At 44.5% G+C, this 19,329-nt stretch overlaps 1 protein-coding gene across 5 annotated transcripts in view; it reads left to right on the top strand.

The window, feature by feature from the left end:
• Nucleotides 1–19,329, top strand: part of ABLIM1 (actin binding LIM protein 1) — a 341,667-nt gene that overhangs the window by 151,191 nt on the left and 171,147 nt on the right. For all 5 annotated transcript variants that reach the window (XM_054521712.2, NM_001133801.2, XM_054521710.2 and 2 more), the window contains 1 exon segment: nt 14,646–14,780. In XM_054521712.2, the coding sequence (XP_054377687.2) occupies nt 14,646–14,780 (135 nt within the window).

Genomic DNA, 19,329 nt, shown 5'->3' with positions numbered 1-19,329 from the left:
GGACAATGTCTTCCAGCTTGCCTAAGTAGAACAACGCTTTGTCACCTTTGTCATGCCACAGTACTCCAGGACCACATCAGTGGCTTCCTGTGGCCAGTAAGCTCTACTGTTCAGTGATAGAAATTCACCAAGGAACTGGACCTGTTGGGTTTTCATTGCCCAGACCCTTTGGGCAAGCAAGCTGATGAGACTGCTCTTTTTGTTGTGGAATGAAATGAGGTGGCTAATGATGCTTTGATGCAGGAACGTGCTGGCATCATATGAACAGTTGTAAAGTGTCTGAGGCTGGAAGCCATGTGTACTCAGAACACCCACTGGAGGAAGCTGCCCACCTGCTCTGCAGCAGTCCCTGCTGGCTGTTGGTTATAGGGGTTGGGAGGAGTGGGGCAGGCAATTACCATCACGCATTATAAGCATATTTGTTTCTTTGGGTTTTTTAAACTTTTTTTTTTCTTATAGAGACAGGGTCTTGCTATGTCGCCCAAGCTGGTCTCAAACTCCTCAGCTCAAGCGATCCTACTGCCTTGTACTCCAAAATGCTGGGATTACACGTGGGAGCCACCACCCACACTTAGCCTAAACTTTGAAAATAAATAAATAAATATGAGTAGAACACTACTCATCATGTCCTGTTCTGGGGACATGCCACTTAGCTTTTCCAAGGCTCTGGGGCCACCCAAACTCCTCCCTGCAGGTCAGGTCAGCTGGAAATTGTGCTTTGTTGTGTGGTTCTCATTCAGAGAGCTTAGCCAGGGTTGGTTTGAGACTGGTCCATCAGCTCCTTCCTTCAGCTGTTTTTTGTTTTTTTTTTTTCTGAGTCAGAGACTTAAATGAGTCTTTTATCTTTTGTCATCGGTTGAGTGGTATTGACATCATTCAAATTACCTAACCGATAGTAGATACTGTTGGTGAACCCAAGGTATTTTTCTGACTTTCAGTTTCACCCAAAGACTGTTGCTCTGGAAAAGAGACAGAAAGCCAGGCTGGTATTGAAAACATGAACATATTGAACATGCATTTAGAGTGCTGACTTTGTGCATACAACTGTGCCAGACCCTGGTAATACAATGGCAGTTACCTTGTAATGGAGAAGATGGAAAAGAAAAAACAAATAGAATGTTTAGACTGTGGTAAATATAAAGAGAGGAAACTGACATGGGGGTCGGAGGGAGACTGCCTTTAACGAGGTAGTTCAGGGAGAAGTCTCAGAGGAGGTGACCTAGAAGCTTGAGGGTGCGACCAGAAGGAGGAGAGGGAGCTGGGCTGGCAAACAGCTGGGGAAGAGCCTTCTGGGCAGGCAAAAGCATGCCTGGAGATCTTGAAGCAGCAAGAGCCAGAGCTTGGGAGGATGTGGAAAGAGTGTGAGAAGAGGCTGGAAGAGGTGGTGGGGCCAGAGCGCATCTTCCATAGGGCAGTGAAAGAAGGATTAATGGAGTGATCTGTTTATATTATGCACTTAAAAGATCATTCTGGTTGTTGCATGGCAAAGGGATTGAACAAATGAGTTGACAGTCCACACTATTTGAAGATACACACTCGTGTTTTTCTTTCTTTCTTTTTTTTTTTTTTTTTTTGAGACAGAGTTTTGCTCTTGTTGCCCAGACTGGAGTACAATGGCGTGATCACGACTCACTGCAATCTCTGCCTCCCAGGTTCAAGCGATTCTCCTGTCTCAGCCTCCCAAGTAGCTGGGATTACAGGTGCGCACCACCACGCCTGGCTAAATTTGTATTTTTAGTAGAGATGGGGTTTCTCCATGTTGGTCAGACTGGTCTTGTCCCAACCTCAGGTGATCTGCCCACCTCGGCCTCCCAAAGTGCTGGGATTACAGACGTGAGCCACCACGCCCAGACCACACTTGTGTTTTTCATAGCTGTGCCCTGAACCCCTCCTAGCACCTTACTTTAGTGAGGGATCAATTACTTATAGGGATATCCTAATGTTTCTAATTTTCCGGCAAATCTCTGGTGCTGACACTGGTGTTGACATTCCTCTAGGCAAGTTGTGTTTGTGAAAACTCCCATGTGAGTGGGGCACTGGTCTGATGGCATCTCGTTCAGATTTTTTTATATCTGTCTTTTTATGGGCTCTTTCCTAAAAAGGTAGCAGAGATGTAATGATATTGAGGACATTTGCTGGGGTGGGGATATGTTGGTGAAAAACATGTCTAATACTTTAGTGGTGAGGATGGCATGCATTAATAAGGTGTAGGGTGTGCAATCTCAGCCCACTGCAACCTCTGCCTCTCGGGTTCAAGTGGTTCTCCTGTCTCAGCCTCCCCAGTAGCTGGGATTACTGGTGTGTGCCACCACACCTAGCTAATTTTTGTATTTTTAGTAGAGACTGGGTTTTGCCATGTTGGCCAGGCTGGCCTGGAACTCCTGACCTCAGGTGATCCACCTGCCTTGACCTCCCAAAGTGCTGGGAGTACAGGTGTAAGCCACCGCGCCTGGCCTATTTTCCAAGTGTTGGAAGGTTACATTTAGGAGTTCCATGTAGGGATTTAAAAATTTTTTCTTCCTCTCTCTTCTCCTCCCAGTCCCATGTTGGACTTTAACATATTTTTTCTTTTCAAGCCATAGTCTTCACTAAGTGGTTTGTTAAACTTTGGGAGATAATCTTTTCTTCTCCACTCAAGCAGAGGCCATTCTGAAGGTAAATAAGAGAATGATCAACCAGCAGGGTTATGCTCCCTTGTCACCTGGATGAACAGAAGAATACCTAGCAAGGTGACAGATTATATGTGTTTGCATTTTCTTGCAGAAGTTACACCCAGCAAAATTAGGTCATAAGAGAGCTTGAACGAGCCTGAAGTTCAGGTCTAGGAGGAGTCAGGAGCCTAGGTGTCTAGAGAGTAGTTCTAGAATGTGTAGCATTCTAGAATGTCTGACATTGCAAGTTGGATGCTGTGAACACAGGTCTCATGCTTTCATCTCCCAATGGGTGTGCAGACAGTGGAGAGACCCAGGTGAGGGCAGGTTTGTGTCTTTATTCACAGTGCAAGAGCAAGAGTGCCTTTTCAGAAAGGGTTCACATTCTTGTTTCTGAAATTTATAAGCACTTGAATGAAAAGCTTCACTCTGCAATTTGGAAGCAGTATAACCTTGGGCACAATGGTGTGCAGGTAAATGTTTAACAACCAGCTCTCCAGAGGGCAGGAAGAGGAAGGCCCTGATCTGTAAAGTTTGCCGATTTCCATGGTGTAAATGCTTCCACTGCAGCCAATTTCAAGCTGCCAAGGTGAAGTCAACCATGTAGTTGGGAAGGGCTGGGCATAGCCGGCTCTCCCAAGCAGGTTAGAGCTCTCCACTGCAGGGGTGAATCCCTTAAAATTTTATTTTCTTCTCCCCAGAAACCCCCTTAAGATTTTCGAAGTCCAATTTCTATATCTGAAGAATCAGTATAATTGGGATTGACGGGATCACGGAGTTATTATCTTTGAATACCTTTTATAAATTGTGAAGTGCCACACATGTATTAGCTTTTTTCATTAGTTTGTTTGAAATGCTGTTTGAAGTACTTAATGATTCTGAGTATGTCCTGGAAGTAGAAGCAGCCAGAAAGAAAAGGCAAGGACAGCTGGGAGACTTCCTGTGCTGGAGACAGACAGATTTGTGCTGCAAAGAGACACCTCAATCAATATCTTAGTTCTTTGCTTTTTGGTTTTTGGTTTTCAAATTCCTCTGAGGTGTCCGGATTTGGAATTAGAGGGTAGAAGGTAATGGTGGTACCATGCTTAAACTAAACCCTGTCTCAAGACCCTAGGCCACGTGATAATAGACTTTGACCCTCTCTCTTAACTTGTATTTCTGTAAATGGCTCAGATGGGACCACAATCCCTCCTACTCTCAGAATCAGGATGGATGTGGCTCTCTTGTTGTCCATAAAGATATGATGTTCTGCCAGCAGAGTTTAGACTGAAGCCAATGCCCATTTGTTAGACTGGATTCATTTCTAAGTAGAATTGCTAGTGCAGGGATAGTTTGAGATCCCTGGGTGACCTTAAAAGGTTCAATCAAATTTCAGAAGGGATTTTTGTAATGCTTCACAAATTCCTGCTCATACAGGTTAGTGACAGTCTTTCCTGACATTCAGCTGACATGGGCATCTGTGTGCCAGGCTGAGGCTGTGGGGGCTCTGTCTTAGTCCATTTTGTGTTGCTAGAACAGAATATCAGAGATTGGGTAATTTATAAAGAAATAGAATTTATTTCTTACGGTTCCTGAGGCTGGGAAGTCCAAGGTCAAGACATTTGTATCTGGCAAGGGCTTTCTTGTTGCGTTATCCCATGGTGGAGGCAGAAGGGCAAACTAGGGTGTGAGAGCGAGGATAGGGGCTGAACTTCATCCTTTTATCAGCAACCTGCTCCTGTGATAATTCACTCACTCCTGCTGTGACGGCATTAATCCGTTCATGAGGGCAGAGCGTTTGTGACTGAATCACCTCTTAAAGGTCCCCCTCTTAATGTTTACAATGGCAATGAAATTTCAACGTGATTTTGGAGGGGACATTGAAACCATAGCAGACTCCTAGGAGGATATGGCCTCACACTCTCTCCGCTACCACCCTGGAAGGTTGGGCATGTATTCTTGGCCCTTTTTACAGTCTCAGGGAGGCTGAGGCATGTGTCAGGAAAGGCAGGACTGGGAATCCAGTCCCCTAATCGGAGGTCCCTTCTAATTACAATTAGAGAGAAGAGGTGGGAGTTGTATACAAATGGTTGAACATGGTCAGAGAAAGGCTAGGAGAGGTCAAAGAAGGGTGTCATTTCAGTGAGTCATCTCAATCAAAAGGTGTGTCAAAGGAGTCATGTTTTTAGGAGGAGGAGGAAAAGGCACCAAGCCGATTTTAAAATCCCTTTCTGAGCTTAACCGTCACATAGAGAAGGCAGGTGCAGCACATCAGGGCAAGTGCGCCAAGTGATTTATAAGGAGGAAATTTCCTGGCTGAATTATGATAATCCTAGTACCTCTTTGCGTTGGGGGAATCAGATTAACTGGATTTGAGCAGAGGCTGTTTCTATAATCAGGAGTCCAGCTGACGGTTGCTGACAGCATCTTTTATGTTTGGAGGAATAGCAAGGACCTGTCACGTAGCCACGGAAAAGGCAAATCAAGTATCAGAAGTATCAGAGTATTTTTTTTTTTTTTCTAGGCAGAGTCTCACCTGTCACCCAGGCTGGTGTGTAGTGGTGTGATGTCAGCTCACTGCAACCTCTGCCTCCTGGGTTCAAGAGATTCTCCTGCCTCAGCCTCTCAAGTAGCTGGGATTACAGGCACCTGCCATCATGCCTGGCTAACTTTTGTATTTTTAGTAGAGACAGGGTTTCGCCATGTTGGCCAGGATGGTCTCGAACTCCCAACATCAGGTGATCTGCCCACCTTGGCCTTCCAAAATGTTGGGATTACAGGCATGAGCCACCATGCCCAGCCAAGTATCAGGGTATCTATTTTTTTTTTTTTTTTGAGACGGAGTCTTGCTCTGTCCCCAGGCTGGAGTGTGGTGGCATGATCTCAGCTCACTGCAACCTCCGCCTCCCAGGTTCAAGTGGTTCTTCTGCCCCAGCCTCCTGAGTAGCTGGAATTACAGGTGCGTGCCATCACACCTGGCTAATTTTTTGTGTTTTTAGTAGAGACAGGGTTTCACCATGTTGGCCAGGCTGGTCTGTAACTCCTGACCTCATGATCTGCCTGCCTGGGTCTCCCAAAGTGCTGGGATTACAGACATGAGCCACCGCGCCCGGCCAGTATCAGGGTATCTTAACTGGTGAAAGCCACAAGTGGCAGGGAAGCCCGCCATTGTACTGCCCATCCCCCGGGAGTGTTTGTGCCAACTAATAATTCTGTTTACCGAACTCACATGGTATAAGAAAATGAGGTCGTGGAAGCCAATTTAAGAGAAGGATCATTTTGGACAACTAATGACAGGGTGACTGTGTATGTAGCTTCAAGTAACTACCACTTGCCACAGCATGAAATGGGCCTTTAGGTAAACTGCAAATTAAGCACTCTATGCGTTTATTTAAACTGTTGAGTTTCTTGTTTTCTGGGCTCTATACTAGTGCCGGTCTAGCACAAAGAAAGGGAGTAGGAGGCAGGAGAACGCACATCTCTGTGATATGTGTTTACAATTCAGTGGGAACCAATAGGGTAGAAGCAGAGAAAATATTCTAGGTAATGAAGCAGTCTTTCTCAAACGTAGACTGCCATGAGAATAGGACTCCTGTCTTTAAGCAGAAATCAACCTTACCATACAGAGGAGCATCTTAGGATTGCAAATCCAGACCAGTCTCAACCAGAGAGAGATTTCCAATCCAGGCCTCGGCTCAGGCTGGAGGTGGCCAAGAGGGTCCTCCCAATGGTGGGTCGTGTTTCCTTGCTATCTCACCCCGATTCTGTATATGTTCTTCTTCCATAAATGGCTGCAGCCTGGAAGAATTTCTGTTTGTACTTCAAGCATTGTTCCTCATCTGTGTATTGACTAGCAGGTGTTGCTTTTGGAATGATGACGCAGCTGGGCATTCCCCAATTCTGAGCTATGCACCCAGGGCTTAGTGAGGACATTAGACTAGCTTAGTTTCCTTCTATGCTAGATAATCTTTTCCTGTGGAAATCCCTTACACAGTGCTTCCAAATGTGGCCAAAGTAAGACTGTTTCTTCTTAGCTGTATCTTCTTGGACAAGGTTTTTAACTCTTCTTAGCCTTGGTTTCCTCCTCTGCAAAACAGGAATTGTGTAACAGTCCCCCGTACGGCAATCGTGACGCAGTTATTTTGATTGTGAGTAGCAATTAATTGTTATAGTGCCTGGAACATCATTAAGTATTCAGTACATTTTACTTGTTATAATAATATAGTAGTGTTCTGGAGTGATTTATTGCAAATGTCAGAAGTTCAGGACCCTGGACCTTCACATGGGAGATGTCCCTATAGCGTTATTAGGGGTAACCCTATTTTCCCTAATCCAAACATTGAACTGAGAAGTACGGAGATGACAGCTCAGGCTATTTGATATTTGAAATCAATATCAGAACTATTTCAGACATTTGGAGGAATTGACCATCGAGCTTGCAGTTTTGTAGGGCCAGGATTGTGAAATAAAAGCAAAAGAAACGCAAACCAAGAGAAACATTGGTGACAGTACAGCCATTCAGTGCTGGAGGACATGGAGGAGAAGGAAATATTTTCTCAATCTAAGGCAGCATGAAAGCTTCAGAGAAGCACCGGGACCTGGGCTATGCCGCGTGGGTCAAGTTGGATGTGAACAGATGGGGAGAAGAGAAACCACAGCAGGTGAGGTTACAGTGGGAGTGAAGGCACTGGCGAGAATGAAGATGCTAGACCAGAGAGTGGTCAGAAGGCCTCGCTCAAGGGAGATTTATAAATTAATACAAATAAATAGTAGAGTATTTTAGTGCTTGGTCTCCGGAGTCAGACTGTCTGCGATCACATCACTTAGCACAGGGATAAGCAGAGGTGGTTCTTTCTTAAACACCTGAAAAGCTGACATGAGCCATGTTATTGAAGATCTCTGAAGTTAGGTAGAGAACTTTAGGCTGGCTGATTTGGGACTGAGAGAGCTATTTGGAACTTTTTTTTTTTTTTTTTTTTGAGGTGGAGTCTCACCCAGGCTAGAGTGCAGTGGCACGATCTCGGCTCACTGCACCCTCCACCTCCCGTGTTCAAGCAATTCTCCTGTCTCAGCCTCCCAAGTAGCAGGGATAACAGACACCTGCCAGCACGCCCAGCTAATTTTTGCATTTTTAGTAGAGACCAGGGTTTTGCCATGTTGACTAGGCTTGTCTGGAACTCCTGACCTCAGTTGATCCACCCGCCTTGGCCACCCAAAGTGCTGGGATTACAGGTGTGAGCCACCGTGCCCGGCCTTTGTTTTTCTTTTTAAAATCAGCTTTATTTTGTTTGTTTATTTGTTTGTTTATTTATTTATTTATTTATTTTTTGAGACAGAGTTTCGCTCTTGTTGCCCAGGCTGGAGTGCAATGGCACGATCTCAGCTCACCACAACCTCCGCCTCCCAGGTTCAAGCGATTCTTCTGCCTCAGCCTCCCGAGTAGCCGGGATTACAGGCATCCACCACCATGCCCAGCTAATTTTGTATTTTTAGTGAGACAGGGTTTCTCTATGTTGGTCAGGCTGGTCACGAACTCCCAACCTCAGGTGATCCACCCGCCTCGGCCTCCCAAATTGCTGGGATTACAGGCGTGAGCCACTGCACCCTGCCGTCTTATTTATTTATTTATTTTTTTGGTGACAGACTTTTGCCCTTGTCTCCCAGGCTGGAGTGCAATGGCACGATCTTGCCTCACTGCAACCTCCACCTCCTGGGTTCAAACAATTCTCCTGCCTCAGCCTCCCAAGTAGCTGGGACTACAAGCACATGCCACCATGCCCAGCTAATTTTTGTATTTTTAATAGAGATGGGGTTTTACTATGTTGGCCAGGCTGGTCTTGAACTCCTGACCTCAAATGATCCACGCACCTCGGCCTCCCAGAGTTCTGGGATTACAGGCATAAGCCAAGGTGCCCAGCCTATAAGCTTTATTTTCTTAAAATCATTTTAGATGAATAAAAAAAATTGAGAAGATAATACAGGTATTTCCTATATACTCAACACTTGGTTTCCCCGTTAGTAACATTTTGCGTTGGTATAACACACTTGTTATAATTACTGGACCGTATTGGCACACTGTTATGAACTAAAGTCCACACTATTCAGATTTCCGTAGTTTTTACCTAATGTTCTTTCTCTGTTCTGGGATCCCATCCAGGATCCCACATCACGTTTAGTCATCACATCTCCGTAGGCTCCTCTTGGCTGTGATCATTTCTCAGAAGTTCTTTGTTTTTTATGATCTTTACAATTTTGAAGAGTACTTGTCAGGTGTTTTTGTTTTGTAGAATGTCCCTCCATTTGGGATTTTTCTCATGATTTCATAGGGATTATGGGTTTTGTTTTGTTTTGTTTTTGGGAGGAAGACCACAGAGGCAAAGTGCCCATTTTCATCACATCCTATCAAAGGTACATTCTGTCAACATTACTTATCACTGTTGATGTTTACCTTGCTCACGTGGCTGGGGTATTGTCTGTCAGATTTCTCTATTGTAAAGTTCGTCATTTTTTTCTTCCTATCCACATTGTACTCTTTGGGAGGAGATCACTATGTACAGCCCATACTTAAGGAGTGGGGAGTTAGGCTGCACCTCCTTGGGTAGAATACACTTTGCTGGTTGCATCTAGAGAAAAACGCCAGGGGCCGGTGCGGTGGCTCATGCCTGTAATCCCAGCACTTTGGGAGGCAGAGCCGGGTGGATCACGAGGTCAGGAGATGGAGACCATCCTGGCCAACATGGTGAAACCCCATCTCTACTGAAATAAAAAAATTAGCTGAGCGTGGTGGTGCGCGCCTGTAGTCCCAGCTACTTGGGAGGCTGAGGCAGGGGAATCATTTGAACCCAGAAGGCAGAGATTGCGGTGAGCCAAGATCGTACCACTGCATTCCAGCCTGGCGACAGAGCGAAACAGTCTCGAAAAAAAAAGGGGGGCAAAGGCGTCGGAAATTTCCAGTAATCCGAGAAAAAGGAGTTGAGGGCCCGGGCTCACGGGGTGAGAAAAGGGATTGAGGCACAGGGGATGTGAAGGTGGACAAAATTTGGTGGGAAATGAAAGAGAGGGCAGAATCAAGCTTCAAGCACTGGTAATTAGAGGATTATTCTGGTATAAAGAGGTCTGGATTAGAAGTCACTGCACTAGGTGACCGCCAACTCTTTATTTCTTGGCTGCACCACCTTGGGTGAGTCACTTCGTTCCTTTGAGCCTCAGTTTGTCTATTTCTAAGGAGGGGTTGACGGTACCTGTTCTTCCTACCTGAGAACTCCTGTGAGAGTGAAATGAGATCGAGAAGAGGAAAGGGCTTTGGAAGCCATCAAGCACTGTGTTGTTCCAAATGCTTATGGGTTAGGGAGTGATGGTGCAATGGGGAAGGAAGGGGGCTTGAGAGGGAGAATGTATATGTTACCTGCGAGATACTGAGTATTTCAGATGACCCAGAGCAAGCTGTAACTAAGAGTACTCTGGGCCGGGCGCGGTGGCTTACGCCTGTAATCTCAGCACTTTGGGAGGCCACGGCGGGCAGATCACAAGGTCAAGAGATTGAGACCTTCCTGGCCAATGTGGGGAAACTCCGTCTCTACTAAAAATACAAAATTTAGCTGGGCATGGTGGTGTGCACCTATAGTCCCAGCTACTAGGGAGGCTGAGGCAGAGGAATTGCTTGAACCCAGGAGGCAGAGGTTGCAGTGAGCTGACATCACACCACTGCACTCCAGCCTGGGTGACAGAGCAAGACTCTGTCTCAAAAAAAAATAGTACTGTGTCACAGGTTTGTGATATTTACCTGCTACGGAGATTTTTATTTCAAATGTGCTTTCCCAGATGTTCTGTTTCTGGCAGTCTAGTTCCACAGTCTGTACCCCAGAGAGAGGTAGCTTGGGCAAGATGAGGCTAGTTCTGGATTTGGAAAGAGGGACTCTGCTTAGCTTTGTGAACTTCCTCTTACGACCTGCCATGGCCTCTGCTTGACTGCACTGAAGGTTACTGGGATTTCTTTAATGGTCTCATTCCCCCAGTCTCATTGCCTGAGATCGTTAATAGACATTCCAAAAGTAACACATCAAAAATGGCATTTTTGCTTTCTGTCCTGCACTGGAGTTCAGAGACATGGCTGATCTGCTTTGCTTGACTCTGAAAGACAGTGTGAAACTCCTCAGTAAGCTATGCAATTGGCTGCTTTCGCTGAGTAGTGAGAATTCCTCCAAACTGGGTATTCTGCAGTGGAGGAATCCCGTTACCTTTTCAGGCAGGTAGACTCTTGGCTCTTTGTAGGTATTTCCTCACTGTTCAGAGAGTGTGCAACCATGCTTTTGGTTTTTCATTGTACAATCCTTATTTAGGCAACAAAATTGATGAGCCATGGAAGGTTTGAACTGTGTCTGCGCAAGTTCCAGGGTAAATCATTGACTACTTGGTACAGTGGAAAGTGCTGGGAGCCTGAGTGCTAAGTATGCCTCTGCCAGTAACTCCTGATGACTTTGGGCAAGGAATGTAAAATCTTTGCTCCTCAGTTTCCCTATCAGTAAAATAAGCAGGGACTGCTTGGGCCTTGAAAGATGGAACAGTCGAGTAAAAATTTACAGCAGAGCCAGTTGGCAGATAAGGGGAGTGCAGAATCAATGTCATGTCTGTACTGGAAATGACTCAGTATATTTCAAAATTGTAGCATCGAGTCAACAAACATACATTTGGTAATAACCAGACTGTCAAAGACAGTTCTATAAAGTCAACCTCTTTATTCGTTTTGGAAAAGGAGAGATATTCCTTTCTTGACACTGACTTGAGTTGGGATGAAATAAGAACTGAATCTTTTGGTCTTTGGATTCTGTCCTTCTCTAGTAAGAAAAGCCCATTTCTTTACAAATAGGTTGTTCTGAGATGTGTCTGCCTAGGCTGTTGTGTGAGGGAAAGGCAAGTAAACACGGTCTAGTCTCTGGGTGAAGGCAAAGCAAGTCATCTCTGGGCACGGGGGACTTTGTGGTGTAATGTATATTTCCAAAGGGAAACTCTTGCAAAATGCAGACGCTGATCCCAGTTCTGACCTTGGTAGCTGGTTCCAGCATTGGCAGTGGCTCCTTTATTCGGACACAGAGAAAAGCCAAGAAGTGAAGTGATATTTTCCTTCCCTCATCATTACTCAGCATGACTGCCTTGCTTAGCAATAAGAAATTCAAGTGTCAAGAGAAACTGCAGTGCATTTTCTTATCAAAAATGCATTCTCCTGTGTAGTCAAGAGATCCACTATGTTCTCATACTGTTGCTGAAGAGGATGGTCTTTTGAATTACTTTTGAAATTCTAGCTCTTCTCTGTAGCTGGCGTATTCATATTGTCTGAATTCTAAAGGGAAATAGCTCTTAAATTGGAGTATGCGTAAGAATCACTTGAGTAGTTTACTGAAAAGGTAGATGCCTGACTCCCACTCCTAGTCATTGGGGCTGAAGAACCTGCATTTTTAATACATGGTACAGAAGGTTCTGATCTGGGGGATCCGTAGAGTTGCCTTGAGTGTTACCACCTGGGTGCCATGCTCAGTTATCAAAAACCTTATTGCTACGTGTGTCCCCTTTACAAGCCAAGCCCTAGCTGCTGCTTTTAGAACGGCACTTGAACTTGCCATGTAAATTAGAGGCATAATGATAATACTTATAAAAATAATTATTTTTGACTTACAACAATTTTCTGATTTATACAAACCACATGGAAGGAGCATGAACTTAGCAGTCAGAAAGGCCTGGGTGTGGATCTTTCAGCTTCCTCTGCTTCTTGGGCAGGTTGTTCAGCTCTGTGGCTCTGTTTCCTTATCTGTCAACTGTCAAATGGGAACAGTATTACTCACTTCACTGAGAGAGAGGGGTGGTGAGGATAGAATAAAGTGGCTTATGTAAACACCCTGCACTATGTGTGGCATTTAGTAGATGCCAATAAATACCACTTGTCTTCTTTCTTATAAGAAGCAGGAATTGATTTAAAAAACACAAGGACTTAAAGCAGATATTTTTAAGGAAAACTTTTTTTTTTTTTTTTTGAGACAAAGTCTCGCTCTTCTCCCCCAGGCTGGAGTGCAATGGTGCGATCTCGGCTCACTGCAACCTCTGCCTCCTGGGTTCAAGCGATTCTCCTGCCTCAGCCTCCTGAGTAGCTGGGATTACAGGCGCCTGCCATCACGCCCGGCTAATTTTGTATTTTTAGTAGAAACGGGGTTTCACCATGTTGGCCAGGCTGGTCTTGAACTCCTGACCTCAGGTGATCCACCCACCTCGGCCTCCCAAAGTGCTGGGATTACAGGTGTGAGCCACCGTGCCCGGCCAAGGAAAACTTTTCTTTCTTTTTTTTTTTAATGTGCAAGGGATAGGTTTTTTGGCCTTCATACACATCACTTTAAAAGTCAGTCATTGTTTACAGACCTTGAGAGCATGTCCCTCCTTAATTCCTTTAGGTAATAACTGAGTTATGTTGTAAATACAGGTTTTCAAGAGAGATCCCAGGAGGTAGATAAGGAATTGCAGGTGAATTGCAACCTTGGTATCTTTGTGGCCATTCCCAGGGTCCCTTGCAGAGAACACAGATCAGGTGTTCAGCCTGAAACTACACCTGCTCCTAGTCAGAATCTCACAAGAAGAACCTTGTTTCTCAGAAGTTAGCTAGTAATGGATTATTTGGACTATCTTGTTCAAACTCTTGCCAGGCAAAATGAGAACACTGCTGAAGTCTGAGAGAAACAGTGAACTATTATATTGTGGTATACAGCGAGCTCCTTGTTGTAAGGTGTTTTCTAAACTGAGTTTCAGCAGTATCTGCCCACATCTACCCCCTGCTCAACCTGGTTTTACCTTTGGAGAGAAAATCATCTTTGTGTTGGTTGATTAATTTTAGGTTCAATGTTCTTGTCCCATATAATGCTCATATCATTCCTTAAGGAGTATGTTTTTATATATCACCATGTTCCTCCTTATGAGGCCCCACATCAAAAAAGGAATTTGGTAGCAAACACTGCTATCTGCATTCTCTAGCTGGAGAAACTGCAAGTTAAATGAAGACTCTCGGTGAGCTCAAAGCCACAAGTGTCCCCTCACTGCCTTCTCTCTGGGCCTTTGTAAAGGGGAGGCTGTACATCCCAGTCCCAGGGCTGTGCAGTCACAATAACTTCTAGTCTCTGAAGGCCACACTCTGGAAACTAAGAGTATTCTTTTAGTATTCTCTTAGTATCCTTGTAAGCCCCATCATGTGATGTTAAGGTCTGAAAAGACCCTCTAAATTCCCTGGGCCAATTCCCCTTTGTTTTATGGGAAAGGAAACTGAGGTTCAGAGAGATCCATGTTGTTCCTAGTTTATTTTTTAAAAATTTACTGCCTGCACTGTGTGTATTAGACACTATGCACTTAATGGGAGGCTCATCATAGGCCCGCAACAGGTTAGATGAGTTGCCATTTATGATCAGGAATGACCCTCTGGTAAAGCAGGCTAGAAACTGTCCAGCACATACTAATTAATAAGTAAAGAAACATTTACTGAGCACCTTTGGTACATGAACATTCTGCTATGTCCCTAGAAGCTGGGAGAAGGAGGGAGAAATACAACTGTGAGACAAAAAGGATAAACTTTAAGAAATGGTTCCCATCTTCAAGGACTTACAGTCCACAGTGAACTCCTTCTGAAGGTGCCTTCTAAATCAAGATAAAGACATATAGCAAATCCACATTACAAAATATTGAACTAAGCAAGATTGTGTATTCAGTAGTTCAATGGTGTCATCCTAGAGAAGTTTGGGAGGAAGGGAGAAGACAGCAGGCTCCATTGAGGAACACGCCTGGTGTTTTCCCCCCTGGACTGTCAAAGCCACAACTGTCTTATGGGTCTTTGTGTCTCCAGGATTATGGCTTGGAGGGACTGCTCCGTTCGCACTGTCGAATCAATCTCTGTGGCTCATTTGACACCAAAATTACAGAGATACCATGATGATCCCTTTTGCAGGAATGCTGTCTACTCACCTGGATCTTTTGTTGATTTTCTTTCAGTGGCCCACCCTCAGGACCCTCACAACCCATCAGAGAAGCCTGTCATTCACTGCCATAAATGTGGGGAGCCTTGCAAGGGTGAAGTGCTTCGGGTCCAGACCAAACATTTCCACATCAAGTGTTTCACCTGCAAAGGTATGGTTCCTCCAGCTTCGTGGCTCAGTGGCATGCCACGGTTGGGGCTTGCCTTGGGTCCAGCCCATCCCCTTAACTCCACATCGGGTCACTGGATGATAAGCAAATGCCCTCAGAAGCCCTGACATCATTTACTGCCAGTTTGGGATTCAGTTAGACTCTAGGGCGAGAACGAGTCCTGCTAAAACCAGTGATTCATGGACCTTTGGGTGCTCACTGAGGCCCCTTCTCCTGGAAGAAGGGACTAACACTGAGAACAAGCAGTAAAAAGGCCGGACGCGGTGGCTCACGCCTATAATCCCAGCACTTTGGGAGGCTGAGGCGGGTGGATCACCTGAGGTCAGGAGTTCGAGACCAGCCTGGCCAACATAGTGAAACCCCGTCTCTACTAAGAATAAAAAAATTAGCCGGGCACGGTGGTGGGCACCGGTAATCCCAGCTACTCTGTAGGCTGAGGCAGGAGAATCACTTGAACCCGGGAGGCGGAGGTTGCAGTGAGCTGAGATTGTGCCATTGCACTCCAGCCTGAGCAACAAGAGTGAGACTCCGTCTTAAAAAAAAAAAAAAAAAAAAAAAAAGAGAGAGCAGTAAAAATACAGTTCTGTGGTTTTTGCCTTATTTTTCTTTTTCTCTGAAATGAGGAACTCCTACTACAAAGTAGCTTGTCCTAATACCCATTAGTTATAGGAGGCCTGGAAAACTTGCAAGATTGGATGCCAAGTCACTGGCTTCTGTGTGTGTGTGTGTGTGTGTGTGTGTGTGTGTGTATTGAGATGTGAGAATTAAGCAAGAACACTTGGGAGACCTCTAAGCAGAAAAAGCCCTCCCATCCAAGAAGCTACCAGTTTGGTGTTGATTTCTATTAACAAGCTTACCTTTTGGGGTTTACAAAGATTGGCATCTTTGTATGAAATATACCGACCTGTTATTTCAGAGCCAGGGCATGGCCAGCTGGGGAAAAACAGGAAGAAGAATGGTTTTGTGTGTTTGTTTGATAAATAGGTTACTTGGGCTGAGGGCATGTCCGGGTAGCTCAAGATGGGGTTCAAGGATGTCAGAGAAGGAAGGGACATGAGACTCGGAGTGCACTCTGCAGATTTACTCTGTGCCCTACACACCCTCATTCCTATGCCCTGCTTGTGGTAAGCACCTTCATTTCTGGAAACGGGGTTTCATTTTGAGTGTCATACATCACAAAGACTTAGCACTGTCATCCTAAGCCATCTATCCACAGCCACGGGGGCTACTGGGTAGGTTCCAGTCTCCTAGTGACCATGAAATACATGAATAAAGGAGGAGGGAGTACTTTCCTGGAGTCCACAGCTGTTCCTTACACTGAGAGTAAAGTTTTCAGGAGAAAGAACACTAGCATGTGTAGCTAGGGTAAGAAGGTGGAAGGGGTGAAGGGCATGAGCTTGACTCCCTCAAATGAGCTCAATGCTCAATGCTCAATGCATGACATGCATTACAAATGCTGTGTCCACATCTCAGAGAGGGATTAGTTAATCCTCCTGAAAACCCCTGTGAGTAAGTATGATGAACCCCAGTTTTCACCCAACCCAAGTTGGCCATGAGGAAATATCAAGGTCACACCCAGGGTGCTGGGCTGTCACGTTGTGTGGCTTGAGTCCTGCCTTGCCATTAAGCAGCTGTCTGATTGTAGACAAGTTACTTGTCTCTGTGTGGCGCAGTGTCCTTATCTGTAAAATAAAGAGACTAGACGATATGAAACTTGTATCATCCCAGGTCTGAAGTTTGCAGATTCCATATACCAGATAAGTGTATACTAATATAGAACCCAATTAGAGCTTCTTAGGGGGTATGTCAGAGAAAAAATGTTTTCTAGTTATATCCAGTTTAGCTAACTTGGAGTCAGCATTATATTTTTATTTTTTCTCATAAATTTATTGAGACATGGCTCAAAGGATAGATTTGGTATGAAATAAATACAATCCATAAATGACTGCAGCCACATATATTTTTTATTATATTTATTCTATTTTATTATTTATTTATTTATTTATTTGAGATGGAGTCTCGCTCTGTTGCCAGGCTGGAGTGCAGTGGTGTGATCTCAGCTCACTGCAACCTCTGCCTCCTAGGTTCAAGCAATTCTCCTGGCTTGGCCTCCCAAGTAGCTGGGATTACAGGCACCTGCCACTGTGCCCAGCTAATTTTTGTGTGTGTGTTTTTTTTTTTTTTTTTAGCAGAGATGTCGTTTCATCATGTTGGCCAGGCTGTTCTCAGACTTCTAATCTCAAGGTATTCTCCTGCCTCAGCCTCCCAAAGTGCTGGGATTACAGGCGTGAGCCACTGCACCAAGCTCTCTATATATTTTATATTTCTACTTTGAAAGTATGAAGTAGTAGACTCAGATCTGGGCACTCACTGTTCAACACATCAAGGTGTTTGAACAGACATTCATTCATCCCCTGTGGGGTGAAAGCTCCTTGCTTTTTTTCTCTTTTAGTTTAATTCTATGGACCAAATGTAAATTCCTCATCTTGGAAAGTTGTATCGTATATCTTGTTTCATACTATAAATGTGCTCTTGAAAAGTTGAGTTTTTGTTTAAATTAAATTCTATTTTAAGAATATTTGCTATCTGTAGGAATTATTTTTCAGTTTAACAAAATGTTACTAAAATAAATGAGTTATTTATCCTTATAAATTTATATTTTCTCACACTTAATCTGGCAATGGCTACTATCTTGTGTCCCAACAGTCTGGAATCACGCTTTTCTTTAATATCTGAGGAAAGTGGTTTAGGTTCCCCATGCCTTATACCATAGGGAGTCTGTGACTTTTCCCAAGATTCTAGAACAGCACTGTCATCACTGCTATAACTGTGGGGGAGCCTTGCAAGGGTGAAGTGCTTCAGGTAGAAATACCATGCAAGCTGGCACACGTTTACCTGTGTGACAAACCTGCACATCCTGCTCATGCACCCCAAAACTTAAAAAATAAATTAAAAAAATGCAAGCCACTTGTTCTAAATATTCTAATAGCCATATTGAAAAGGTTAAAAGGGAAAGGTGTAGTTAATTTTCATTAAAATATTTTATTTAACCCTGTCCAAAATATTATCATTTCAACAAGTAATATAAAAAGTATTGAGATACTTGACATTCTTTTTTTTCATACTACCTTAACACATCTCAGTTTAGACCAGACACATTCCTGTTTTTATTTGTTTTTGTTTTTGTTTTGTTTTGTTTGTTTGATACAGAGTCTCACTCTGTTGCCAGGCTGGAGTGCAATGGCGTGATCTCAGCTCACTGCAACCTCCGCCTTCCGGGTTCAAGGGATTCTCCTGCCTCAGCCTCCTGAGTAGCTGGGACTACAGGTGTGTGCCTCCACACCCAGCTACTTATTTTTGTATTTTTTTTAGTAGAGACGAGTTTTCACCATGTTGCCCAGGATGGTCTGTATCTCTTGACCTTGTGATCCACCTGCCTTGGCCTCCCAAAGCACGGGGATACAGGTGTGAGCCACTGCACCCGGCCGCACGTTTCCTTTTTTTTTTTTTTTTTTTTTTGAGATGGAGTTTCACTCTCGTCGCCCGGGCTGGAGTGCGGTGGAGTGATCTTGGCTCACTGCAACCTCTGCCTTCCGGGTTCAAGCGATTCTCCTATCTCAGCCTCCCGAGTAGCTGGGGTTACAGGGTTGTGCCACCACACCCAGCTAATTTTTTTTGTATTATTTGTAGACATGGGGTTTTACCATGTTGACCAGGCTGGTCTTGAACTCCTGACCTCAGGTGATCCTCCCACCTTGGCCTCCCAAAGTGCTGGCATTACAGGCGTGAGCCACTGCGCCCGGCCTGGACTAGACACATTTCAAATGGTCAGTAGCCACATGTGGTTAGCGGCTACTGTATTGGACAGCACAGTTCTAAAGATTCTTCGAGGTGTGCATTCCTGTGGTTCCCTCACTCCAAATTCTTGCCAGTGTCAAAGTCTTGGTCTCCTCCTGTGAGTGCTGTGCCTTTTTCATCGCTTCATCCCACAACTTTTTCCTCTCCCTCCTCTTCCATAGTACCACTACCCCACTGCTGTTTTCAGCAGACTTACTGAAGGTCTGGGCTAATGGTGGGAGGTCACAGCGCAGAATAGGCACCAACTGCCCTCGTATTCTCAGGCCATCTCCGACATGAGACGTTTCTCATTAGCTAGAGCCTTTTCTTTTCTTTTCGTTTATTTTCTTTTCTTTTTGTTTTTCTTTTCTTTCATCCTTTCCTTTCCTTATCTTCCCTTCTCATTCCATTCTATTTCTTTCCTTTTCCTTCCTTCCTTTCCCTTCCCTTCCCTTCCCTTCCCTTCTTTTCTTTTCTTTCATTTCCTTCTTTCATTTCTTTCCTTCATTTTAGAGCAGTTTTAGGTTTATGGGAAAATTGATCAGAAAGTACAAGCCAGGGCCATTTTTCAGACTTATTCCAAACCTCATCTGTACCATCTTGATAGGGCTTGCTCTCTCTACAAAGACCCTTCTCTCTCCAAAGACCCTTCTCTCTCCATCCTAATCAGATCAGCACTCTGAATTTCCTTAGC

This window comes from Pongo abelii, chromosome 8 (genome assembly GCF_028885655.2).
Source record: "Pongo abelii isolate AG06213 chromosome 8, NHGRI_mPonAbe1-v2.0_pri, whole genome shotgun sequence".
Classification (NCBI taxonomy): Eukaryota; Metazoa; Chordata; class Mammalia; order Primates; family Hominidae; genus Pongo; species Pongo abelii.
Note: the sequence above shows the minus strand (reverse complement) of the source record. Positions and strands in the feature narration are given on the sequence as shown.